General features: G+C 50.5%; 1 protein-coding gene and 1 pseudogene across 3 annotated transcripts in view; one reads left to right on the top strand and one right to left on the bottom strand.

Annotated features, from left to right (window-relative positions):
- Positions 1 to 1,879: 1,879 nt before the first annotated feature.
- Olfm2 (olfactomedin 2) overlaps positions 1,880 to 26,977 on the top strand; it is a 76,246-nt gene continuing 51,148 nt past the window's right edge. Inside the window, exon 1 of one of the 2 annotated variants that reach the window (XM_032909511.1) lies at positions 1,880 to 1,974. In XM_032909511.1, coding sequence (XP_032765402.1) covers positions 1,906 to 1,974 — 69 coding nt within the window. In that variant the 5' untranslated portion in view covers positions 1,880 to 1,905. Of the gene's footprint in view, positions 1,975 to 21,158; positions 21,505 to 26,977 lie in introns of those variants that run through there. The other variant, XM_032909510.1, reaches the window with a different exon arrangement.
- On the bottom strand, positions 12,843 to 13,270 carry LOC116906707 (annotated as a pseudogene). The gene has a single exon (XR_004388764.1). The product of XR_004388764.1 is annotated as a 60S ribosomal protein L35-like (transcript).

Here is a 26,977-nt window from a genome sequence, read left to right as displayed (position 1 = left end):
GGAGGGAAGGGAGAGAAGGAGGAGGAGGAAGGAGGAGGGGGGAGGAGGGAAGGAGAGGAAGGAGGAGGGGGATGCCAGGGAGGAGGCATCGAGGCTTCAGGAAGGAAGGTGAGTGAGGACGCTCCTGGCCAGTACTGAGAACCAGACAAAGACTGCAGAGTCTCCCAGAGAAGGAGGACAGGGATGCTATTCATATGCAAATGAGACTCGAGGCTTTGCTAATATTTTGATTCTCTTGAGAATCCAGCCTGTCATTTGCACCATGAAAGCGGGAGAGAGAAAAGGAATTGGGGGAGGAGACCTGTGGGAAATGGGTGACCTGAGAAAGGGGACATGGGTGCCCCTTTGCTGAGGGACGGGTCACCACCTGCTCATCCCACGGGTTTGCCTTGGCATCTCTTCTCATCCTCCATTCCCATCTCTTAATTTTTTCTTATGAATTTATAAAACTTTATTTTTCCATGTACATGCATATGTGTGTGTAGGTCAGGGGACGACTTCCACGTGGGTCCTGGGGATTGAACTCAGGTCACTGGGTTAGCAGCAAGCACTGTTACCCACTGAGCCATCTCTGCTTTTTGTTTGGTTTTGAGACAGGGTCTCACGTAATCCCAGTTAGCCTCATATTTGCTGAGAAGTCCTCACACTCACTAATTTTTATTTTTATTTTTTATATGGTTTCCCTTTATAGTACGCATCTGTGGGTCGCAAATGCTTTGGGTCCTAAGACCATCTGAACACACACGTATTTACATCCCAATTCGCAACAGTAGAAGAATTAGTTCTGATGTAGCAACAGGATGATTTTATGATTGGGGGTCAGCATGGCACGATGAACTGTGTTAAAGTGCTTTACCGTTAGGAAGGTGGAGAACCACTGCTTTATAGCTTTGCCTGGCTTGGCACTGGCTATGTAGAACTTGCCGGTTTAGAAGTCACAGAGATCCCTTAGTGCTGGGATTGAAGGTTGTGTGCCACCACACCCAGAGGACATCGGATTCTAGATCCTGCTGCCTTTACCTCCTAACTCCCAAGTGCTGGAATGACAGGTGTGTTCCACCATGACTGGGCTCTCTCTCTCTCTCTCTCTCTCTCTCTCTCTCTCTCTCTCTCTCTCTGTCTCTCTGTCTCTGTCTCTGTCTCTCTCTCTCTCTGTCTCTCTCTCTCTCTCTCTCTCTCTCTCTCTCTGTGTGTGTGTGTGTGTGTGTGTGTGTGTGTGTGTTTGTGTGTGTATCTTATTCTGCAGTCTTGGATGGATGGATACCTATCCTACAGCTCAGACCAGCCGCAAACTTCCAATCCCCTTTCCTCTACCTCTCTAGTACTGGGTAACGGGTATGCACCGCCCCATGACTCCCCGCGCCCACCTCTGACCCACCTTCCCTCCGATATTCCCCACTTCCCCAATTTCTAATTTTCCAGTCTGTGCCTCAGTTTCCCTGTGGATTATTCGCCCTTTTTCAGGTTAGGATGATGATCCTCCCTTTGGTCCCCGCCCCTCATCCCTCTCCTTCTCTATCCTCATCGTGGGAAAATTCTAGGAGGGTGAAATTGACAAGCACGTGACAGTCCCCCTCCCCCATCTCATGACCTTTCACACCTAGGTTTACGGGGATGGCGAGTGCAGGTCTGCCGGTCTGGTCCCTGGCCCCCCTTGCTCACCCTTGTCAGCACCCCACCTGCTGGCAGGGGCCCCACTCAATGGGGCTGTCGCCCAGAACCGGGCTGGGGGCGGGGCTGGGGGCGGAGCCCGCGACAAAGGCTGGGCGCGGGGCGGGGGTGGGGTGGAATCCCGGCCGCGGGCGAGGCGGGGAGGAGGCGCTCGGGTCGCCCGGGCGGGCGGGCGGGGTCGCGCCTGGCGGCGGGTCCCCATTACCCAGGCGCCTGTCGGGCGGGGGGCGCGTCATGTGGCCGCTCACGGTCCCGCGGCTGTCGCTGCTGCTGTGGCTGCTCTGCCCAGGCCTCGCCGGACAGGTAGGGGCCCCGCGGGCAGGTGTGGGCGCTGGGGAGCCCTGGAAGGGACGCGGGCTCAGAGGGGTCCCAAGAACAAGAGCTTTGGGGTCCACCAGCCTCCCCTTCTAACAGCTGCAGGATGGCGAGGGGCATATGGGGAAGGTCGCAGCAAAGGAGGGGTTGGAACATCCACCCTTGTTTGGGGAAACCCTGGGGACACCCAATGCAACCTTAATGTGGGGAGATTGGGGGAAGACACTCCTTTTGGGGTTCCAGCCCCCCTCGATGATCCACAGCTTACATCCCTCCATCTAGCTGTGAGATTGGGGAGGGAAACTTCGGGGGGCTTTGGGGTGTTTCCTGTCACTTGCCCATCATGGGGCTAGAGTGTTTAGCTTCTAAAGCTCCCCATATTTATTGCCTGAACCCCTATAGTGGGGAAGGGGGCGGGACTCACGTGCGAATGACTGACAGGAATGTGTGCCAGGTGCTTGCTGCTCCTGGGTACCAGGGAAACGTGTGTCTTTGTGTTGTGGCTGGGTGTGACCCAGGGGAGTTTGTGTGTGTGTGTGTGTGTGTGTGTGTGTGTGCGTGTGCGTGTGTTCAGATGTGAGTGAATTGGGGTGTGACTGGGAGAGGGTGTGTGTACGTGTGGGAGACTGTGTGAGTGACAGTGGGGGCAGGGTGACCCGGGGACCAGTGTGATGATAGATAGGAGTTTGTGGATCTGTCTGTGACTGGCTGTGTGACCCGGCATGAGGACCTGTGAATCTCTGTGGTGTGTTCATCCGGCTCCCGCTATATGTCAATAACGGGGTGTGACAATTGTCCTCATGGCTGTGCCCAGATGCCTGGGTTGTCCAAAACTCGAGTGACAGTCAGGTGTGTGGCCATGTGAGGGCACTCTGTGCCTTTGGTTGGATAAATCACTCTAAAACGGGCTGTTCAGGGTGACAGGCTGTGTGTGCAAACCTGTCAGCCAGGCCCTGTGTGTATTGGCTCTGTTCATGCCCCATTCCTGGTCTGGCAGATGCAGGTGGCTCCCTGTGGCACCCCATCCTTTGCGGAAGCTGAGAAAGCTTTGCAAAATGTGGAGGGGCCAAGCTCTCTCCTATTATTGAGAAACCTCATTCCTCCTCCATCTTGGGGATGGGAATACCCCCCAAGATCTCATGTGGGGAGTTAGGAAGCTGCTATCAATAAAACAGTAACATAATAGCAACCACTGTAGAAGGGCTAAGAGTCAAGGTTGTATTAGAAACACAGCAGGAGCCAAGGTGCTTAATCCTCTGGGTGTCTGAGGATGGTAGGGTGGCAGGGTTACCCTCATTTAAGAGATAGGGATACTGAGGCACAGAAGTTAGGTCATTTGTTTAAGACCAGACAGCTCAGAAGTAGCAAAGACAAGATAGAACCCAGGCAGGTCTCTCCTGAACCTACACACTTAGCATTTGAAAAATAATCCACTCCAGGGTCTACACTGCCTGGGTAGACATGACTAGGTGGGGTTTCTAGGTAGAAACTCACAATAAGGGTCTGGACATCTTCCCTTTTCTGATTAAGACAAGTGGGCAATCAGCTGTAGTTTACACCCCAGTCTCCCGTGCTGGCAGAGACGGGTCCGTGTAGGATTTCCACAAGGAGAGGTTGTGGGGTCCCCTGCACTCCGCCCATCTCAGCACAAACATGTTGAGTGGGGAAGGTGCAGCCGGTTGCACACGGTGAGCACTCAACATGCAAGCCCAAAAGGAACTAGGCACGCCACGTGTGAAGGAGACAAAAAGAGAAAAACATAAACCCGAAAAATGGCTGGGAAAAAAACGAACCAGGAGGGAAAACGACTTTAGTTTCTGAGGTAATTGAGTCACCCTTAGGTTTCCAGTCCCAAGGCCAGTTTGCAGAGAAACCCCAGGAATGGAGGGAGGGGACTTGCGGCGGGCCTGATTGGGGATGGTGCTACTTGGAGAGCAAGGGAGGGGCCACATGCCAGAGTGTGCAGGGGCTGAAGGAAATATGAGCCGCGATTCTTTGGGGGCAGCAGTCACTGGCTGCACTGCTTCAGGTGGCCACTAGGGGGCACCACGTGACGGCTAAAAGGTAATGACCAGTGGTTAACGCGGTCTGCCTGCACAAGGGGAAGGAGAGGAGGGCAAAAGAGGACAGGGAACGGAAGAAAGAAGGGCGGGGTTCTGAGAAGGCGGCCCTGCCCCTCTTAATTCTCTGTCTAGTCCCAGACACCTCTCCTCAATCCCAGCAGAGCCCTTCCCGGGAAATCATTTCCTCAGTCATTCAATCACCAGATTTGATGAAGCAGCGAGGCCCAGCCCTCCTGGAGCTGACCTTCAGGTGTAGCAGACAGATGAAACCACAAAAAAATGTATACATCAGCTCCAAGAGCCAAATCTATATATAATCCTGGGCAAATAGGGAAAAAAAAATCACAAGTAGAAGCTAGTCCTGGTGACCCACACCTGTAATCCAGGGTATGTGTGTGTGTGTGGGGGGGGTGGACGGGATCAGAAATTCAAGGTCGTTCTCCATCACATTGTGAGTTCAAGCCCTCCCCCCACGGAGATTAAAGAGTGGAAATGGGGGTGAGGATCTGGAGCAACAGCTCAGAGGTCAGGAGGGCCTGGCGTTTGTTCTAGTTAGCTCTCGGTGCTGTGATATGGAACTGACAAAAACAGCCTACAGGAAGAGAGGGTTTGGCTTACACTTCAGGTGAAGTCCATCACCGATGGGGCTCTAGGCAAGCAGGGAGCATTGAGGAACACTCTTCGCTGGCTAACAGCTTTCTTATACAGCCCTGGCCCACCTGCCTGCGTTCTTGCCCACACTGGGCGAGGCCTTCCTATGTCAATCAAAACCACCTCTCACAGCTCCATGGGATCTAATCCACTCTCCCGGCCTCCACACACAGGCACACGCATGTAAGCTAATAAAGGGAAACCTTTTTGTGATTGTTGTTGTCTGAGTCAAGACAGGGTTTCTCCATTTTCTGGCTGTCCTGGAACTCTGTGGACCAGCCTGGCCTTGAACTCACAGAGCTCTGCCTGCTTCTGGGTCAACAGATGTGTACCCCACACTTCCTTAGCTTCATTTTAGTCTTATCTGGGCTTGAGGCCAATGTTTTTTGGGGTCCCTACGGCATGGGAATGACTAGTTTGATTTAACCATATACCTCAGGGTCTTTGCACTTCCCGCTCTGTTCTATCTACCTGGTTACGGTTCCCCTCGGAACATTTATTTCAGTGCCTCCTCATTGAGCACGTGACTCATAAAAGTAAGTCTCAAGGAAATGAGGGTGGAGATAGGGATTTTCCTAGGGACTATTTGGGCTGGTGTGGTCCAAGAGGTGTCTTGAAAGAGTGGAATTAGAAGCAATGTAAGAAAGAGGTTAGTGAGAACGGCTTTCAGGTGGAGGGTGGCTAAGGCTGGAGGAAGAGTCAGCACGTGCAGAGGGCCTGAGATCAGGGGGCCCTGTGAGGCTGCTGTGGACCCACAGGGTGAGGAAAGATGAATTTGGGGCTGGGTGAGAGCAAAGCCCAGCAAGGTAGAAGCGCTAGGAGCTTGTGAGTGTGAGTGGTCAGGGGTCTGTGGTTGAGGAGGAATTGCACCTGCCAGGGGCATTTTCCCACCTTGCTAGGATTTGCCTCTCATTCTAGGTCCTGGCCACTACATGGTTCTGTGTGAGAGTGTGTGAATATTTGTGTGTGTGTGTGTGTGTGTGTGTGTGTGTGCGCGCGCGTGCTCGTGTATGTGTGTGTACATGTGGAGGCCAGAAGTCTACCTGGGTATCACCTTCGATTGTTCTTTTCCTTGTTTTAAAAATGATTTTGAAATTTTAATTGTTTGGTATGTCTTAGGGTTTTTTTGTTTGTTTGTTTGTTTTTTGTGGGAGGCACCGTTTGCAGCTAGGGCTCTTAGCCACTGAGATCTCTCTCCAGACCCCAATTTAAGATTTTTCGGTGGCCATTGGTGTTTTGTTTGTTTGTTGTTTTTCAAGACAGAGTTTCTCTATATGGCCCTGGCTGTCCTAGAATTTGCTCTGTTGAGCAGGCTGGCTTCAAACACAGAGATCCTCCTGCCTCTGCCTCCTGAGTACTGAGACTAAAGGTTCACACCACCGTGCCCAGCTCGAGTGCCCTTTTCTGTAGAGCCGTCTCATGTGCCCTTCCACTTTAGCTTTGAGACCCTTTCTCACAGACACAGAACTCACACGTTGGCTGGCTACCCCTGAGCTCCAGGGGACCTTTGTCTCCGTCTTCATAGTCTGGGATTGCAGTGTGTTCAGCTGTGCTTGGCGTTTATGTGGGCGCCAGGGATCTGGATTCTGGTTCCCATGTTTGTGCTACAAATTCTCTACCCATTGTACTTTAGCTCTGGCCAAAGTACAAGATTCTTAAGTGGCCTAGAGCCACAGGGACCCTGACAGTCCTAAGCCTGCCATCTCCCCTTGAGCAGTTGTCCTCTTCCCAACACCTGAAAGTCCTTCCTTAGGTCTAACTTTAAAATATTTTAGTTTAAAATGTTTATGAGCATCCTGTTGCTGACAAACCAGAAGATCCATTTACGGATGGTCGTGAGCCACCATGTAGTTTCTGGGATTTGAACTCAGGATCTCTGGAAGAGCAGACAGTGCTCTTAATCACTGAGCCATCTCTCCAGCCCCAATATTTTAGTTTTTATTGAGACAAACTTACTCATAGACCAGGATGGACTCACCATGTAGCCAAGGATGGCCTTGCACACCTGACCTTCCTCCTTCACCTCTCAAGTGCTGGGGCAACAGCTGTGCACCCCACACCCGCATTAGCTTTATCTTAGTCTTGTCTGGGCATAGGGCCAATGCTTTAGGGGTTCCCACGGGATAGGGATGACTAGTTCAATTTAGCCATATGCTCCAGGGTCTTTGCACTTTCCACTCCCTTCCGTTTACCTGGGCACTGTTCCCCTCGGAACATTTATTTCAATACCCCTTGCTCTTCCTTCTGCTTAAATCACTTACTCTCAGAAGGCTGCTGTGATCGGCCATCTAAAGTCATCTATTCGAGGCAGTTCTGAGGCGAGACAAGAGCTGCTTGCACACGTGCACGCTGTACTGTCACAGCAGCCAGTCCGAGGACTGAGGGGCTCTGAGTACCTAGAGGGAGAGGAGCAGATAGAGAGTGGAAAAGCTGCACGGAGCGAAGCTTCCTCCCCAGGCCCGACAGGGAGCGAAGGAAACTTCAGGGTTGAGCTGATCAGGGCTGGAGGTGTGTAACCAGTTGTGTAACCAGTGGACAAGATTCTAGCCCGATTTATATGAAGCTCTGAGTCCCAATCCTCAGCACCACACAGAACCCTGACTATAGTGCCAAATGCCTATAATTCTAGCACTTGGGAGATAAATTGAATGTGAAAGGATCAGGAGTTCAAGGTCAACCTCTACTACAGAAGTTCTCAGTCTGTGTGTTAAGACACCTGGGGGTCATATATCAGATATCCTGCATGTCAGCTATATACATTATAATTCATATGCCCATAACAGTGGCGAAATACAGTAATGAAGTAGCAACAAAATAATTTTGTGGTTGTGGTCGCCAAAGATGAGGAGCTGCTTTAAAAGTTCTAACATTAGGAAGGTTGAGAACCACTGCTCTGATTACATGGCATAGTGTTTGAGTCTAGCTTCCGCTACATAAAACCCTCCCCCAACCCCACCCCCAGCTATAAAAACAAAACAAATCAGGCTGATGTATAGCTCACATCCAAAGCCTTGGATTCCATCCCCAGCAGCACACAGTGTAGGTGTGGTGGTGCACACCCAGAATCCCAACTCTCAGAAGACACTGACAGACGATTGCCACTATTTTGGGGCCAGCCTGGGTTACAAAATGAGACCCTGTCACAACAAAACAAAATGTATGATTCACAGAGTTCTGGACTTTTCCGTAGAATATATTCTGTTGCTGTTATCGGAAACGTCAGAAAGCAAACCATTGGGGAAGTGGGAACCCCTGTGCCAAGGGAGGTGCCTGAGATCATAGGTGTCAAGCCGGGGCTGGAATTCCGCGGAGGAGTGCTGCTGCTACTTAGGGCCAAGCTGAACTTCCTCATCTTTTCCAAGGTGTTAACATCCCAGCTTGACTGGGGGCGGGGGAAATCAGGACAAACTGCGAGAGGAGCCTCCTGGGGCTGCGTCCAAAACTGAGGTGTTGGGGCGACACCTAGTGGTAGAGTGAGGTTTGTGCAGGACGTTAGTGTGTGTGCTTGGGTTTATACAAGCATGTGTGTGCGCGCGCGCGTTTGCCTGTGCAGGCATACATTTAACAGACGTACCTCAGTTGGGGGGCTCCTCAGAAGCACCCCCACTTAGTTTTGTTGTTGTTGCTGTTTGGTTTTGGTTTTCCAAGACAGGTTTTCTCTGGGTAGCCCTAACTGTCTAGGAACTCACTCTGTAGACAGGCTGGCCTTGAACTCACAGAGATCTGTCTGCCTCTGCCTCCGTAGTGCTGGGATTAAAGGTGTGCGCCGCCACCATCTGGCTTTATTTTTGTTTGTAAATTTTAATCACATTTATTTATTTGGGAAGGAGAGAGTTCTTGGCCTGGTACCCACGTGGAAGTCAGAGCACATGGAGGTCAGAAGACAGCTTCAAGGAGCCAATTCTCTCTTTCACTGTTTGGGGGCCGGGGATGGAACTCAGCTCTTCAGGTTTGGCGCCAAGCCACCTCAGTCTCACCAGCCTCACTGTGATTTTGAGAGAGGATCTCTCACTGGCCTGAGCTTACCACGTTCAGGACTGGGTACGGTCACCATAGTGGGGGGACAGATTATGCTCCCACATTCAGAGAGCCAAGAATCCACACTGATCCCCAGGGTGGCAGCCCCTGATACACTTAGCACATCTGTGCCTCAGGCCAATCTGAGAGGAAGCAGGAAGCGTCTGGGTAGGGCTAAGAGACTGCATGGACGAGGTGTGTTTAGCAAGCTGTTCACCTTAACGCCAGTGAACCCTGGCGTCTCCTGCTCCTCCACTCCCACCCCCGTGTGTATGAGGGTATACGTCAGCATGTGTGTGGTTGCATGTGCATGTGGAGGCTGGCCGGAGGTTGGCATTTGCCGTCTTCCTGGGTTGCTTTCTGCTTCGTGTTGCGGCGTGATCTGTCTGTGAACTTGGAGCATGCCGACTCAGTTAGTCTAGCAAGATGGCTTTCTGTGAAGATCCTGTTTCCACCATTCGAGTACTGAGAGTCCACCCAGCCCATGCCCACCTGATGCTTCCACGGGCTTTGGGAACCAGAAGTCCGGTCTTCATGCTTCACGTGGCAAGCCCTTGGCCCGTTGAACCATTTCATTTATTTATCTTAGTGTGAGCGTGTGTCTGATCCTGGAGGCCAGAGGACAGCTCGCAGGAGCGGGTTCTCTCCTTTTCCCACATGGGTGCCGGGTTAGAACTCAGGTCACTAGTCTCAGCAGCCTTTACCTGCTAAGCCATCTTGACAGCCCCTTTACATGCAGTGTTAATGATGTGCTAATTATTACTAATCATATCTAATGCTCTCCTGGGTGCTAAGTCCTACTTTGAAGACCGAGCTATAAAATATCACTGCACCAAAATAAAGAAAGCCAAAAGTAGAATCTGTTGAGGCCATGGAGAGGATACACAACTCCTCGTCCCTGAGGCCCAGAGATCCCACTGTCCTCCAGAAAAACACAGGAAGGCTGGAGAGATGGCTTCACAGTTAAGAGCACTGGCTGCCCTTCCAGAGGTCCTGGGTTCAATTCCCAGCACCCATGTGGCAGCTCACAATTGTCTGTAACTCCACCTCATACAGACATGCATGTAGGCAAAACACCAGTTCACATGAAACAAAAATAAATAAATCATCTTTAAAATAAAAGAACTGGAGAGATGGCTCAGAGGTTAACAGCACTGGCTGCTCTTCCAGAGGTCCTGGGTTCAATTCCCAGCACCCACATGGTGGCTCACAACCATCTCCAGTGTGATCTGATGCCCTCTTCTGGCCTGCAGGTGTTCATGCTGATAGAGAGCTCATACACATAAAATAAAAACATAAATCTTAAAAAAAAAAAAAAGGAAAGAAAGAAAAAGAGAAAAATACAGCAAACACAGAAAGAGATGAATACTTTCCCCCCTTGTTTCTCTGGTAATTTCAGAGTGACACACTGGTGTCACAGAGAGACGAGGCACAGCTTGCTTCAGAGTGCCTGAGAGTCTGCAAGTCCAAGAGACTGATGCAAGCTGGGCATGGTGGTGCTGCCCGCCATCTTAGCGCTCTGAAGGCTCAGGCACAGAACTTGAAGTAGAAGACGGGTGTGGGCAACTTAACAAGACTTTGTTTTAAAATAAAACAAAAGGAGGCTAGGGGAGTGGCTCAGCCCTGCCTAGAATTCCCCAATGAAGGTTGGGGGCGTGGCTCAGCTGTAGAGCCCCACCATCCTTCATTGAGTGCTTGGGGGCGTGGCTCAGCTGTAGAGTCCCAGCCTAGAATCAGGGTGGGGTTAGGGGCTGGGGACAAGACTCAGTGCCTCACATAGTATGCAGAGGATCAGTTTCCAAGACGACATGAACTGGAAATACGTGGCTTCTGGGAAAGGGAACTCTGGTTGGGTGTGGATGAGAGGTGAGGTTAGAGGTGAATGCAGGGGTTGGTTGTGATCTGGCTAGAAAGACCTTGGATTCTAAGTTAAGGATTTCAGAATTTATTGAGTTGTCAATAAGCAGTCACAGGCCAGGGGAGATTAACTCAGTGGTTAAGAGCGTTGGCTGCTCTTCCACAGAACCCAGATTTGGTTACCAGCACTCACATAGCAAATAGAGACCACGTGTAACTACAGCTCTGGAGAGACAGATGCCCTTTTCTGACCACCACAAGCACCAGGCAAAACACACATACACATAAAATAAGTCAATCACAGACAGACAGAGAGACAGACAGACAGAGAGACACAGATAAACAACTATAATGAGGAAGGATCACTATGAGTTCGAGGCTATAACAAGATCCTGTTTCTTGGAATCAAAACAAATAAAGCTCAATGTTGGATGTGGGGATGGCTCTTTGGTCGAGTGCTGGCCTAGCACACACAAAGCCCTGTGTTCCAACCCCAGCACCGCAGAAACTGGGCATGACAGAGCACTCCCATGATGCCAGCACTGGGGAGAAGGGTCAGAGTTCAAAGTCATGTTTGGCTATGTAGCAATTTTGAGACTATCTTGGGCTACGTGAGACAATGTTTTAAAAGAGCAACCAAAAAAAAAAAAAAAAAAAAAAAGGCACAGAAGTGTCGAAACTTGGTCCTAAGTACACCAAAAGTTCATCATTTCTAGTACAGAATTATGAAATTAGAAAACCCAGCAAAACCTGGTTCAACCCCAGCTGGGAACTCACACATGTCTTACTCAATATTGAGACTACAGAGAGCTCTGCAAGTTGCCCTGGAGATAAATAAACCCTATGGAGTAGATGCATTTGCCCATGGAGTCTGGGAATCATGGCTCAGCAATTAAGGTTTTGTTCCTTTTTCGGGGAAGCCAAGTTTGGTTTCCAGAACAGACATGGGGCAGCTCACAGCTACCTACTATTACAGTTCCAGGGCACACCTTTCTGGCCTTTGTGGGGATTACATTCACAGGTGCACATACATATATGCAGATATACACACATTCATAAATAAAAATAAAAGAGCCAGGCCATGTGGCACACACCTTTAATCCCAGAACTCCAGAGGAAGAGACAGGCAGATCTCTGTGAGTTCAAGGCCAGCCTGGTCTACAATCAAATTCCAGGACAGCCTAGGCAATTAAGCAGAGAAAACCTGTCTCAAACAAACAGGCAATCAATAAACAAACAAATAAAAGAATGTATGAACTGTGACAATCGACTATGCATGACCAGAAGTGGGGTTGCTGGGTTATGTAGGAAATCCTGCTGAAGTTTTCCAGTGTTGAAAAAGTTTATGGGAAGGCTGGGTGTAATGGCTCATGATCCCAATATTCAGGAGACAGAAATAGGTGGATCTCTGTTGTGAGGTTCTACTGGGACCTCCTGAAATGAGACTCACAGAGGTGATGATCGATGCAAAAGCAAGAGGAATTTAATCATTCCAACATGTGGGGCCCTCCCACTTTAAGGGAAGGATGACCCAAAGCAGATTTTAACAGGGGATTATATACCTTGCAAACAATTGAGGCAGGATTCAAACAATTGGGGCACAATTCAAACAAGTGTGGCAGAATTTACACAATGGTAACTAGGTACTATGTGCGTTTGATGGAGCGGAAACAACTTTCAGATTGGCTCAGTGTACCTTTCAGGACTTTCCGAGGAGGGGGTCAGTTGAGAGTCACAGGTAGCTTTGTGTGACAGTTTGGCTTGCAGCTGTGCCAGGAACTAAGCCAGCTTTTTTTTCTTCCTGGAAGGGAGGGGTCCTTGTGCTCAGAGGTTTGTGGTGGAATTTTCCCACTGGCCTTAGATTGACCCCAACTCTGCCTCTTTCACTGTGAGCTGAAGGCCAGCCTTGTTTACATAGCAAGTTCCAAAACAGCCAGGGCTACACAGAGCCAGGGCTCAAAAAAAAACAAAAAAACCAAACAACAACAACAACAACAACAACAACAAAACAAAACAAAACAAAAAACCAAAAACCAAGGGGGAGAAAAACCCTGTTTGCTGCATGATTGCCTCTGACCCTCATACCCATGCTGTGGCATACATCAAATAAATAAATAAATAAATAAATAAATAAATAAATAAATAAATAAATAAGTTTCTGGCAGATATGCAAATTAATCCTTCTACTAGGCTGACTCCAACTCCAGCCATCTCACATCCTTTGGATTCCTGCTGTAGTCTTGTTTTTTTTTTTTTTTTTTTTTTTGCTCGTCAGTTTTGGACTTTCTTGTCATTGTCGCCGTCTCAGGCCTTGACTGCGTACTTGCGCAGTGGGTACAGCCGCTCCTTCCGCTCCTGCTTCTTGGTCTTCAGCTTCTCTTCATGCTTGGTGAGCCGGCGGCGCATGGCTCTCGTCTTCTCGGGTCGCAGGTCCAGGGGCTTGTACTTCTTTCCCTTGTAGAATTTCCTGAGGTTTTCCTTTTGAGTCTGATTAATGACAGTGAGGACACGGGCGATGGATTTGCGTACGACTCGTATCTTGGAGAGCTTGGACGCGGCGCCGCCTGTCACTTTGGCCACGCGAAGCTGGGACAGTTCCACCTTCAAGATCATCCAGTTGTTTCAACAGCTCCTCCTTCTTGCCGCGCAGGTCCCGAGCCTTAATCTTAGCCATTGCTGCGCTGTTCGCGGATGAGGCCGCCCGGTTCCAGAGAAAGAGCTTGGTGTTTGTTTGTTTGTTTGTTTTTTTCTTTTTCCTTCTCAGGATATTCTGATAGCCACAAACTAGGTTCTCCTTGAGAATTCATAATGTTAAGTACCTGTTATTGGCATGTAGATATTCCACACGTACTAAATGTCTGGTCGTGTGTGTGTGTGTGTGTGTGTGTGTGTGTGTGTGTGTGTGTGTGTGTGCGCACGCACGTGTGTGCGTGAGTGCAACCCAGAGCTTCACACTAAGAAAGCTTTCTACCCAACAACACAAATTCCCAGCCCTCTTTTTACTTCTCATTTTGAGGCAGGTTCTCATTCTCGGACTTTCTGCCTCAGTTTCCCAAGCAGCTGAAGTTACAGATCCAGGCCCAGCAATGTTTGAGAAAAATATGACTTTTCCAGTGTCTGCCTTATATCAAATTGTTGAAGAAAAGTAGTTAGGGGTGAAAGCGTTTGCTCACTGCTTCAGGCCATGGTCCAGGACAGAAGTCAAGGTGACCAGAGCTTGTAGGCACTGGTTGCACTGAGTTCATAGAGACACAGAAGAGGAATGCAATCTAGTGCTTAGCCGACTTCCTTCACTTTTGGGCAGTTCAAGGGAATGGTGCTGCCCATAGTGGGCTGGGTCTTCCCATCCCAGTTAATGTAATCAAGACAGTCTCCCACAGACATCAACAGGCCAGCCTAATCTAGACAATTCCTCATTGAGATCTGCTTACTATGTGAACTAGACTGTACCAAGTTCACAATCAGAGCTGACATCATACCCACAAAATGAAGATAACCTTTCTGTATTTTCTTCCAAAACTTTACTGTCCAGAATTGGTTGATTCCCCCTGCCCCCCTTCTCTCTCTCTCTGTTAGTGCAGAGGTTGGAAGTCGACTTCAAGTGTCATTGGCGACAGTCTCTCACTGACCTGGAGTTTACCCAGTAGGCTAGCCTGACTGACTAGTGAACTGCAGGAATGTCGGGTCTCCTCAGCCCTGAGACTCAGGGATGTAAGCACGCCTAGCCTTTTCCTCTTCTTTTAAAAACTATCTTTTATTTATCCCCTGACAACTTCATGCTTGTATGCAACATATCTTGTTCATGTCCACTCCCACTTTCCCAGAAATGCTCCAACACATTTCCTTTCCACCTTTATGTTCTTTCCTGTCCCCACCCTGACGCCCCACAGAAACCCATCAGTGCTTCCCGTTGACCTTGTTTAGGTCTTGTGTAGGTAACTGCACCTATAATAAGCTCCTGAATGCGATGGCCGGGTCATGTCCAGAGAGCAGTATGTCACAGTATTCCTCCCCATGCTCTGTCTTTACATCCCCTCTGCCATGATGAGCCCTGAGCCTTGTGTGTCCAGGCTGGGTCAGGAGATTTGAGATGTTTCCTCAGTGCTGAGAACTCAGTCATATGTTCAGCATTTGTCTCTAACTGCTGTACCCTGCAGAGGATGCTTCTGTGGATAAGGTGGAGAGCCGCAATGATCTATAGGTAGAAAGGCAAATACTTGTCCATTCAGCAATGCTACGGTGGAAGTTGCCTTCTAGGGGCCATGAGCTCCCAAGCCACAGGCTTCTGACCAGGTTTACATAGCAGGCAGGAGCTCCCTTCTGGGGAGGAGACTTCAAATCTGACAGAAGATGGTTGGTTACCTCTGTAACTGTCGTTCCACTAGTGCACCAGTGGCCATAGCTTGCCAGGCAGGTTAGTAGGATCTGCACTGAGTAAGACATCAGTGCTTTTTTGGGTTCTAGGGATCAATGCTTACACAGAAAGCACTCTGCCCACTGACATGTCTTCCCGGATCCCAGAGGATTGGTTTTTGTATAATGTGAGGTAGGAGTCCACTCCCACTCTTCCCCATTATGAACCAGTCCAAATGAATCAGCTCCGTAGACTCTGTGACCAAATGCTGGGTGACTTTGGGAAAGATTCTCAGTATCTCTGTGCTTCTAAGCTGTTCTGGGAATTGAACGTCCAGCCTAATGCATGATGGGATAGCACTAAGCTCCATTCCCAGCCGTGTTGACTCATTTTAAAAATGGGGGTTATTGCTGCATGCCTTTAGTTCCAGTATTTGGAGGCAGAGGCAGGTAAATCTGTGAGTTCAAGGGCAGACTGCGCTACATGGTGAGTTCTATCCTTACCAGAGCTACACAGTGAGACCCTGACTCAAAAAGGAGATGGCTCAGTCAATAGAGTGCTTATCATGCAAGCTGACAGCCTGAGGTACCACTGTATGCACTTTATCCTATGGGATGCAGAAGTGGAAGCATCTGTGGGACCTCTGGCAAATTGATGGACTCTATATTCAATGAGGAGCCCTCTTTCAAAACAGGAAAGCCAGGTAATAGTGGTGCACACACCTTTAACCCCAGCATTTAGGAGGCAGAGGCAGGCAGAACTCTGAGTTTGATGCCAGCCTGGTCTATAAAGAAGTTCCAGGACAGCCAGGACTCTATGGAGAAACCCCATCTAGAAACCCAACAAAACAAAACAAACCATAAGTTGGACACCCATGCAGGAAGACACCTGTCCTATCTACTTGAACAAGTGCACATGTGTATCCACACTCACATTTGAACATGCACGTATCACACATAAGAGCTGGCTTTGGTGTTGTCTTGAAGAACTTGACTGTGGAGGGTGATGAAGGGTTGAGATGCCATAAGTTCTAGTTTCTGTGGGCCTGTTAGGGCCAAGCCTAGGCTATGGGATGAAGCCAGAATTCTTTGCTGTGTGTATACTAGTCAGAGTTCTCTAGAGGAACAGAGCTGATAGGATGAATATATATATACATATATACATACATATATATACATATATACACATATACATGCACATATAAATTCATTTATTCAGGTTTATCAGAGTGGCTTGCAGGCTGTGGTCCAGCTAATCCAACAATGAGTATATACCAATGGAAAGTCCAAGAATCTAATATTTGTTCAGTCTATGAGGCTGGATGTCTCAGCTGGTCTTCAGAGTATGCTGGAATCCCAGAGAAGTGGCTCTAATGCCAGTGAAGGAATGGACTTGCTGGCAAGAGCAAAGGCAAAGAGCAAAACCTTCCTCCTCCTCTGTCCTTTACATAGGCTGCCACCAGATTAGAGGTGTATCTTCCCACCTCAAAGGATCTGGATTAAAACTGAATTAAGGAAAAAAATTCCTCACAGGTGTGCCCGACCTCTTGAATTTTAGTTAATTCTAGATGTAGTCAAGTTGACCACTGAGAAGAACCATCACCGTGAGCAAAGATAAGAGTGCTACATTCGTGGCGGCCATGAGGCTTCCTCCTAGCACTTGGATGTAGCGGTATAAGGATTGTTGCAAGTTCGAAACCAGTGAGGGCTCTGTAGCCAGTTCCAGGAGAGGCAAGACTTCACAGTGAGACCTCATAAAAGGAGACGGACCCAGTGGGTAGAGTGCTTTGCCTCGCTTGCACAAAGCCCTGGGTTTCATCCGCAGCACCGGACAGATTAGGGGTAGTGGTGCAGACATTTTATCCCCAACTCAGGGAGTGGATGCAGAACAATCAGGAGTTCAGGGCCAGACTTCCTTGGTTGCAGTGATTTCAAGGTCTAGGCTATGAGACTTTGTCTCAAAGAGTAAAATACAAGTAAAGCTGTTTCATCCAGGTAGGCAGTACATACCCTGCCTAAGTGTGGAGCCAGGGCCTCCATTCAGTCGGGGGATGGGCTGATGCTCCTCGCTTTGCTCTGCTTTCCCGTGTTCATTCCAGAATTTACCTTCCCTGCCTCTATGGACTTACCTTTCCCTGGACATTTTATGTAAATGGGATCATAAACTCTATGGTTGTCTCTCTCCAGCTTCTTTTCCTTAGGACAATGCTTGTGTGGTCAGGGCAGGCTGGAGTGGGCGTTGATGGTCCTGCCTGCATGGGGCTGAAAGGTCAGTTAGATCAGCATCTCTGTCTGTTTGCACATTAGCCAGGACAGTTGGCTTATTCGTTATTGGAAAACCCACTGCTGTGAATGTCACCTGTGTGTCTTTCTGCAAACTCCCCTTTGATCGCTTTCTGGGTTAGACAGGTCCTTGGGTTTTCTGACAAGTTCCTACTCACCTTCTGAAAAGTTACACATCTCAGAGCAGTGGAAACACTTTACAGTCCTAGTGCTGGAGCTAGGGGTACCAGACATCAAACTCTCATGGATGCTTAATACTCTTTTCAGTCAGGGTCTCCAACTCACTATAGAGCTGCACTATGTAGCTGAGGCTGGTCTTGAACTCTTGATGCTCCTGCCTCTCTCTATCTATATCTGGGATTACAGGTGTGTTTATACCTGGTTCATGCAGCGCTGGGGATGGAACCCAGGGCTTCATGCATGCAGGGAAGCCCTTTACTAACAGAGACAGACAGTCCAGCTCTGATACGCGTGCGTGCGTGTGTGTGTGTGTGTGTGTGTGTGTGTGTGTGTGTGTGGAGCATGTGGTGTGTGTGTGTGTGTGGTGTGTGTGGTGTGTGTGCACATGTGTGTGTGTGTGTGTGTGTGTGTGTGTGGTGTGGTGTGTGTGTGTGGTGTGTGTGTGGTGTGTGTGTGTGTGTGGTGTGTGTGTGTGTGGGTGGAGCATGCACATGTGGTGTGTGTGGTGTGTGTGTGTGTGTGTGGTGTGTGTGTGTGGTGTGTGTGGGGGTGGTGTGGGGTGTGGGGTGTGGGTGTGGTATGGGGTGGGGGTGTGTATGCGGTGTGTGGGGGGGTGTGGGGGTGTGTGTGTGGTGTGTGGGTGGAGTGTGTGGGTGTGGTGTGTGTGGGGTGTGTGGGGTGTGTGTGTGTGGTGTGTGTGTGTGTGTGTGTGTGTGGTATGTGGTATGTGGTGTGTGTGTGTGTGTGTGGTGTGTGGTGTGTGTATGTGTGGTGTGTGTGTGTGGGTGTGTGTGTGTGTGGTGGGGGTGTGTGTGTGTGTGGGTGTGGTGTGTGTGGTGTGTGGTGTGGTGTGTTTATGTGTGGTGTGTGTGTGTGTGTGTGTGTTGTGTGTGTGTGGTGTGGTGTTTTTGGTGTGTGTGTGGTGTGTTGTGTGTGTGTGATGTGTGTGGTGTGTGTGTGTGAGCATGCACATGTGGTGGGTGTGTGGAGTGTGGAGTTTGTGTGTGTGGGAGAGAGGGGTACAGCATGCACATGTGGGGGGAGTTGGGGTGTGTGTGTGGGAGCATGCATGTGTTGGGTGGTGTGTGGTGTGTGTGTGTGAGAGAGAGAGAGCGCGCGCAAGAGAGAGCATGCACATGTGGTGTGTGTGTTGTGTGTTGTGGTGTGTGTGGTGTGTTTGTGTGTGTGCACATGTGTGCATGTACATGTGTGTGCTCGTGCACGAGAGCTATGGCAAGCATGTGGAGATTAGGTAATAATTGGAGGGAGTCAGTTCTCTCCTAACATCGTGTGTGTCCTGTTGATCAAACTCAGGATTTCGGGCTTTTATCCTTATCTACTGGGCAATCTTGCCAACCTGAGGAGGCTACTATGTCTTTAGTGAGGAAAATTTGGGAGGCATGGAGGAGGGATAAGGGGCGTGCCTTATAAGTGCTCGCCATCCTTACAGAGGCCTGGCTGTGTGAACTAGGCCTGTTTCCAAGCACCCAATGTGAGGAGTTGAAAAGGCCTGTCTGCCATCCTGGAGGCCCACCACAGCCCAGTGATCTTAGAATCCGATGTCGGATAGATCTGGTTATAAACCACAGTGGGGTCCTCCTTTCTTGACTAAACAGCTTGTTCCAGTCCAAGTGATTTGTGCTTGCCCCAGGTCCTCTGCACTGCTGTTCCTCCACTGTTTGAAAATCTGGTACTGAAATGGTTCCTTCCTTCACCATCTGGTGCAGCTTAACAGTTACCGTCCCTGGTCACCACGTCACCACGGTCACCGTGTTTAAGGGCTGGAGACATGATTCAGTAGGATACATGCCATTCAGGTTTGAGTTCAGATCCCCACTATCTAAATCAGAAGTCGGATGTGGTGTGCCTGCGCTCCATCGCGGGGGAGGCTGAGACAGGCTCTCTGGGGCCAGTCTGGCCAGCTTAGCCAAATTAGGGAGCTCCGAGTTCAGTGATAGACCTTGTCAAAAATAAAGGTGCAGGTGGGTGTGTTAGCCCATGCCTTTAGTCTGGGTCAGAGCTACACAGTGAGACTGTGTCTCAAAACTAACTTACTGAAAAGACTAAATAAAATCGATTAACTAATAGACAGAGAGGGACGGAGGAAGACACTCCACGTGTACCTCTGGCCTCTTCACGCATGCAGTCTACTCTCCTTTAGTCTCCTCCACCCACCCCCTTCTGATATCTATTTGTACTTTCCTTCCTTTATTTCCTGTGCCAATCAAATTTCTTTTTACACTTATTTAATGTGCTAACAAGGTGCGGTGGGTGGCTGCGTGGCCAGAGCATTCAAGTAGAGGTGAGAGGACACTTTGGGGGAGTCGTTATCGTCTTTCCTCTCCTGGATCTTAGAGAACTTTGTGGTAAACACTTTTACCCACTGAGCCGTTGCTCCCCCCTCCCCCCCCCGCCCTTTTTGGATGGTGGTGGGGATGGAGACCCGGGCTTCTGAGGTGTTAGGCAAGCCTCTACCACTGAGCTATCCCCAACCCTTCCTCAAGTCCCTGTCTGTCTTCATAATGCAGTGTTGAGCTTTGGTCCGAGGTTGAGCGGCAGGCTACCTCCAGCCTCTTACGCATACCTGACCCATCAGGTCCCCAGAACCACTTTACAGATGAGAAAACTGAGACAGACCGGAATAGCTATTGCTGGAGACCACGTAGGGGCAGAACCTGCCTTGTAGCGGAGTCGAGACTGTTCAGGACCCCCCAGCACCCCGAGGTTGGGAGTTTCCGGCTCCTCAAGCGGCCGGCGCGGCAAAGGCCTGAGTCATCGCCGCCTCCAGACGGCGGCGGCCGCCGGCCGAGGGCGACGGCGGCGGCGGCGGCGGGAGGTGATGCGGGGACGCCAGGAGGGGGCGTGAGTGCAAAACCGAAGAGAGGCGACCGCACGGGCACTCCTCACCCGGCCCTGCGGTCCGCCGCGCTTTCCAACCTCACTCACCAGGGACCGGCTCAGTGCAGGTCCCTGGGGAGGTCTAAGTTCCCCGCCTCCCACCCCAAGTTCAAGTTGTGAGTCAAACCGTGCGCTGGGACTTGTCTGCAAAACGAACTGTCTGGGTCCGCGACAGTCCTGAGTGACACCGCCGCCCTCGGATGCGCAGGGGGAAACCCTCCCACTCCCCATGTCACCCGCATTCCAGAGTCTGTACCCGCCACCCTGGGCTTCCCTGGTCCCGAATCCACAGAGGGATCCCCTTCAGGGTTATCTGGGGACCCGGGAAGCCAGGAGAAAAGAGTCTCGGAGCTCGAGAGAGTACCGAAGTCCGTCCCTCACTGCTCTCTGTGCGTCGCGGGCTCGGGACCGGGCACTGCACCCGACCGAGCAGGTGGGTGGGGACATCCGACTTCCACCCCCTGTCAGTTTTGGGTAGAAGATGTGAATTTTTTTCGGCCTGAAACGTAGGGGTTTTGGAGAGGGGATGTTGTGTGCAGGGGAGCCCGGGGATCACCACTAGGGTACAGAGGGGACTCGAGCGAGGATGGAGAATGAGGCTGGGGGGCGGGGCCGGGGATGCCGCGGCGGCGGGGGTTGGGGGGCGAGGTGGCGATGGTGTCGCTGGCAGGGGTTGTCCCCACTTCTGCAGGTGGGGGAAGGTCCGCCAGAGGCTCTGCGGGGAAGTGGGGGGCGGGGTGGGTGCACCCCATTCTCCCCGCGAGCCCCGCTGGCTCTAGGGCCGGAGCCGTGACGTCACGGCGGCTGGAAGTGCCCGGCGGTGGCGCGGGAGGGGGTGGCCGAGCCGGCGCCTTATAAAGCTGAGCCCGCGAGGCGCGCGGAGCCGCAGCCGCGCGCGTCCCCAGTGTCACCCCATCCCCATCCCACCGGCCACCGCCCCCTTGGACCCGGTCATCTCGCCATCGGGACCCCCACTCCTCCACCCCACTGGGGTGGATAGCGACATCTTGAGTGCCGAGGAAAGGGGACGGAACACCTGCTCTTTTAGGGTGGTGGTGCGGGGCATGAGGCGAGGGGCGCGATGTCGGTGCCGCTGCTCAAGATCGGGGCGGTGCTGAGCACCATGGCCATGGTCACTAACTGGATGTCGCAGACGCTGCCCTCGCTCGTGGGACTCAACAGCACCGTGTCCCGCGCGGGCTCCTCAGAGAAAATCGTGAGTGGCCAGCCGGCTGGGGGGCACTCCGGCTGGGGGGGCGTGGTGCCCACAGACCCCGCGGCAGATCCTGGGAAAGGGACCCTCACAGCCCCAAAGTGACAGAACCCCGGGTACAGGCAGGGATGTCATCTCGAGGGGACGTGGTCTCTTGGGGGTCCCGGGCTAGATAGACCCTGAGGCACAAGGGAGCCCCGCGCCCGGCATAGTTCTGGGTTTGATGGTTGCATTTGCTGGGCTAGAGTCCTCTCTGAGGGGACCGGCTAGTGTCGCCGGGGTACCAAGCTGGCTCCAACCCCAGGCGGAGGCGGCAGGGCTGCGGAATTGAACCAGATCCCGGCAGAGTGGGGCGGAGCTGGGCGGTTTGGGGGAGCCAAGAGGGTGTTCTGCTATATTGGAGTGATTAGGGGACATCTCGAAGTCTCCATGTATCTTCAGCCTGTGGGACTCTGACTGTGTCTAAGTGTCGCTGAGTTGTGTGCTCTCTCTCCTTCCCTGAATCTTTCCTCCCTCCCTTCTATTTTTGTCTTTTTTTTTTTTTTTTTTTTGACTTGGTGTTTCTTTTTTCTTTTTCTTTTTTTGCCTGGCTCTCTCCCCTGCATCTGGTACCAGCGTCTCCCTTTCCATGATTTGTCTCCTGGAGTACTGAATATTGATCTCCCTAACTCCTCACCTTTGGAATGGGGGAGGGGGGCTCAAACCCCGGCAGAAGCTCCTCAGCCTCCCTTCTGTTTTATCATCACCCCCCCCAATAGTTTCCTGGGAGGGAGAGGGGCCCATTCAGTCCCATTAATCATGATGGCTCTGTCCTGTTGAGAGGGGGAAATGCTCTTCTATTGAAAACTTCCCTCATGCCCTGCTCCGGTCCCTATGGGAGCCCTTCTGATCTTCAGTCTGTTTGTGGGACGCCCCTCAATTCCACCCATCTGACTCCCTCTCGTCTTCCCTTTCATATTGTTACAATCCTTTATGCATCCACAATAACCCCTCTCCTCCTGGCCAAAAAAGAACATTGCTCCTAAAAGCAACAGCTATAGGGTATGAAGGGGTGGGAACTGCAGCTCACTGAGTCCAGGGCATGGCCCACCTCGGGGGTCCAGGGGACATATGGCACTTGACGCAAAGCAAGCTTTCAGCCCAGGTCCTCAAACCTGCAGTTCTGTGAAACATGGTGTCTTTTTGTGAGTGTCTGTGACATCAAGTGTCACAGGTATATCTTGTTGTGTCTGTCAGAGCCCATGGTTTGGGAGGTTGGGGTGGGCAGTGAAGAGAAACTTTAGTGTTGTCTGTGGCATGAGGGTGCAGGTGTATTCTTCCCGGTGTGGGTGTGTCCCTGTGTGATTGTTTTTGGATGGACGTGTGTCTGCAGTTGTTTATCCCTGACTATGGGTGTGGATTCATTATGTGACATGTACAGGTGACAGAGCCTTCTGAGTGTTGCTATCGCAGGGGGGACGTTGATGGTGCCATTGAATTCAGAAGCCAAATTTACCTTTCCTGAGTGGAAGTCTGTGTGAGCGCCTGTGTGCTGTGTGAAAGTGTCTGTGTACACAAGAGCCTTTGACATCTGGGGGACATGTGCAGGGTTTGTAAGAATTCTGAGTTAGGATTTCTGTTTATGTTCTGCACATGTGTGTGCACGCGCACATGTGCACATGTGAAGATCAGAGGGCAGCTTGCAGGAGTCAGTTCTCTTCTCCCACCATATGGATCCCAGGGATCCAACGCAGGCCTCCAGGCTTGGTGGCAAATGACTTAACCCAGCCTTGAGGTATGATTTTGTGTGTTCATACGTTGAAATTTTGTATGTTTGTGTTTATATGTGCATTTGTTTGTGTATGCTTAGCTGGTATACATGTGTGTTGCTTTTCATGAGTTGTATGTTTCTACAAGCTGGGAGGGGGCACTGTTTGTGAACCCAGACAGACCTGACTCCTCTGCAGCTAATGGTCCCTTGGTGTCCCCCAGTGCTCTCATCCCTGCCCCAGCCTGCAGTCTTCCCATGACTTGCCATAGTGCATCACAGCATGAGCTGCTAGGGCTGTGAAGGTGAAGCCTGGGAGGGGACTGTGGTATTACGGGTGCTCAACAAGGGTCATGGAGTTGGGAGACTCCTAACTACTATGATCCCAGCAATTGGGAGGGTGAGGCAGGGGAGTAGCCACAAGTTCCAGGTGTCTTTCTCAAAGAGGGAGAGTTGGAGGCTGGAGGGAGCTTAGCATGAAGAGCACCAAGTTCAGACAGTTACCAGCATCCATTTGGTAGCTCAGAATTGTCTGTAATTCCAACTCCAGGGCCACCAGTAGCTTCTTCTGACCCTTGAAGGCACTAGGCATGCATGTGGTGAAATGCCATGCATGTTGGCAAAACATCCACACACCTATGAAAAATTAAAGGAGAGAAAAACAAAAGATAAAGGTTATTTAGGTTTGTATAGCATCTAGACTCCTCCAACTTGTTCTTCAACTCTGGTGGGTGGCAGCAGCCTTCCAAGCCACTGCCACTGAGAAAGTCAGTAGTAAGTCCTGTGTCACAGAACTGCAGACAACAGGGATCTCTTTAGATTCCCCATCTGTCCATCCACCCATCCACTCTTTGTCAGTCCATCAGTCCATCTGTCCATTCATCCATCCATCCATGTCTGTCCATCCTTCCATTCATTCTTTGTCCATCCATCCATCCATTCATGTCTGTCCATCCTTCCATTCATTCTTTGTCCATCCATCCACCCATCCATCTGTCCATCTGTCTATCCATCCATCCACTCATCCATCTAGCACTCTATCCACCACTACTCATTCACCCATTCATCCTTCTAGCCATTCATCTGCTCTCCTATCTTTCCATCCATCTTTCTGTTCATCCATTCGTCCACCCTTCCATCCATCTTTCCTTCTATTCATTTATCAGCTAGCCAGCCTGCCATCTTTCCTTCCATCTACCCAGCCAGCCATGTCATTTTATCAATCCATCTAACCTTGCATCCATTCTCTGTCCTTCGTCTATCCACCCTTCTTTTCTTTCATCCATGTTCTATCTTTCCATCCCTTCATCCTTCTCTCTCTCTCCCTCCTCCCTCTCTCTCTCTCTCTCTCTCTCTCTTCCCCCCCATCCGTGCATCCTCCAATCCCTCTTTTCATCCATTACCCCGCATCTATTCATCTGTTACTCTACTATCCACAAATCTGTGCCTCCAACATCTTTCAGCTCATTAATTCATCCCTTTATTCATTTAATTGAATTTACTTAACAATACTACCAATTACCTCTGCTATGCAAGCGTGTCTGCACTGAAACAATCCTTCCTGCCCTGAGTCTTTCAGAACATACTCTCTGTCAGTGGTAGGATTTAGATTTGGATATGTGAATTTTAATTCTGGCCCCTGCAACTTAACGGACCACGTGACCTTGGAGGAAATCATCGAATCTTCCTGAACACCAATTTCCTTCTTAGGTAAAGAGAATTCAGAGTCTCTATTAGACTGGAAGATCCATGCAGAGGCTGGTGTTGGAGCTCAGAGCTAGAGTGCTTGCCTGGTACTCAGCCTTATGTTCAACCCCAGCACCACAAAGACAACCAACAACATCTACAAGGAAGTCTATGTTTTGCTCACTGCTGCCCCCTGTGGCCTGATGTAGCCGACTCACAGTAGATATTTGCAAAGCAGCTGACTCTGCAATTACATTCTACCTTCAAACGGAAGCCAGTGGCTGGTGCACAGTGCCTATCTGTTACAGGCAGCGTAGAGAGAGTTTAGAATGTTTCTGGGGCTGAAGAGATGGCTGAATGGGTACAGCATTTGCCTTGCAAAAGTGGAGAGCTGACTTAGACCCCTGAACCCAGGATGTTGAACACAGTAGTAGTGCACGTGTGTAACACCAGCACACCTAAGGCGAGATGGAGGCTGGAGACTCCCTGGAGGCTCGGGGGTCCAGCTAGTCTGGCGTATACAGTGGTGAGCAAGTTAGAGTACAAGGACAGACACCGAGATTGTCCTCTGAGCTCCACGTGTGCACCATAATGGGAACGCTCCTGCACATACATGATTGTACATGCACACACATTGTCACACTCACATACACACAAAGGCACATTAAGATTAAATATATTTTTCAAGTTTTTAAATCAATTTGTCTATAAAATGAGAATAATAATTGTTTTTAAAATTAAATTTATTAAGCCAGGCAGTAGTGGCACGAGCCTTTAACTCCAGCCCTCCGGGGGCAGAGGCAGGTGAATCTCTGAGTTTGAGGCCAGCCTGGTCTACAGAGCAGGTTCCAGGACAGCCAGGGCTACACAGAGAAACCCTGTCTTGAAAAACCAACCAAACCAAACCAACCAAACAAACAAACCAAAAGCAAAGATCTATTTATTTAGTTTGTGTTTGCTCACAGGGTGAGTGTGTGCTTCAGAGCACCTGTAGAGGTCAAAGGGCAAAGTCAGTTCTCTTCTTCCTCCGGGTGGATTCTGGAGAGAGGACTCAGATCATCAGGGATGATGTCAAGTGGCTTCACCAACTGAGCCATCTTGCCGGCCCGGGAATGATCATTCTCACCCCCACTGAACTGTTGTAGATAACGGAGGCTGATTCCCTACTCCTCACCCATCCACCTTTATAGCCATATTGCCTTCTCCCCATCACCCTCCAGCCCTCTGTCCTTTATTTCTCTCTTCATCCATCCTGTCATCCTTCCAGCCCGAGGGTTGGAGGGAAAACCTGGAAACACACAGTAGGTGCTCAATAATGGGTTGTGGGAAAGAGGTAGACACCAGACAGGGAGGCTAAGAGGGTGAGTGCATTATAGTGGGGGCGTCTAGGTTCTGGCTCAGGACTTGGGGGCTGTGCCTCAATTACGTGACCGTGAGCCCAGATGTGGGATGGGCTTTTCGGTGGACCCTACCCCCTCCCCGACCTCCCCATACACAGAAGCAACACAGCCTTGTGCTCATAAACTATCTCTGTGAAGGAGAAGAGGGAAGCTCCCCCACCCCCCACTTCCTTTGGCTGGCTCCCAGCCATAAACCATCCCCAGGAGATAGGAGCCTTGAGCCTAACAGCTCCTCACCTAGGGACCATAAATCCAGACTCAGGCTAAAAGCTGACATCTCTGTTGTCAATGGCTGCTGTCATGGAGGGCCTGGAGCGAGCTTCCTGCATCTTGGATGTTCAGCTCTAGTCTGATCCCCCTTCCTCCCCGAGTGCACATGTGCTCGAGTGCGCCTGTGTGTGTGTGCGTGTGTGTGTGTGTGTGTGTGTGTGTGTAAATCACAGGACAGCTTGCAGAAGTTCTGCCATGTGTCAGGCTTGACAGCAAGTGTTATTTACCCTGAGTCATTTCCCTGGTCCCATTTCCTCCTCTGAAGAGCGGAAGGACAGAGGGGATATCAGTGAAAGGGTTGCATTCAAGGAGGACCTTTTGCCCCCAAGAAGAAAAGGGAGGCCTCAGAAGGAGCCAGCAGAAGGCTCTTTGG

This window comes from Rattus rattus, chromosome 8, assembly GCF_011064425.1.
Source record: "Rattus rattus isolate New Zealand chromosome 8, Rrattus_CSIRO_v1, whole genome shotgun sequence".
Taxonomy (NCBI): domain Eukaryota; kingdom Metazoa; phylum Chordata; class Mammalia; order Rodentia; family Muridae; genus Rattus; species Rattus rattus.
The sequence above is the reverse complement of the archived record's forward strand: the minus strand, read 5'-3'. Positions and strand labels throughout refer to the sequence as shown.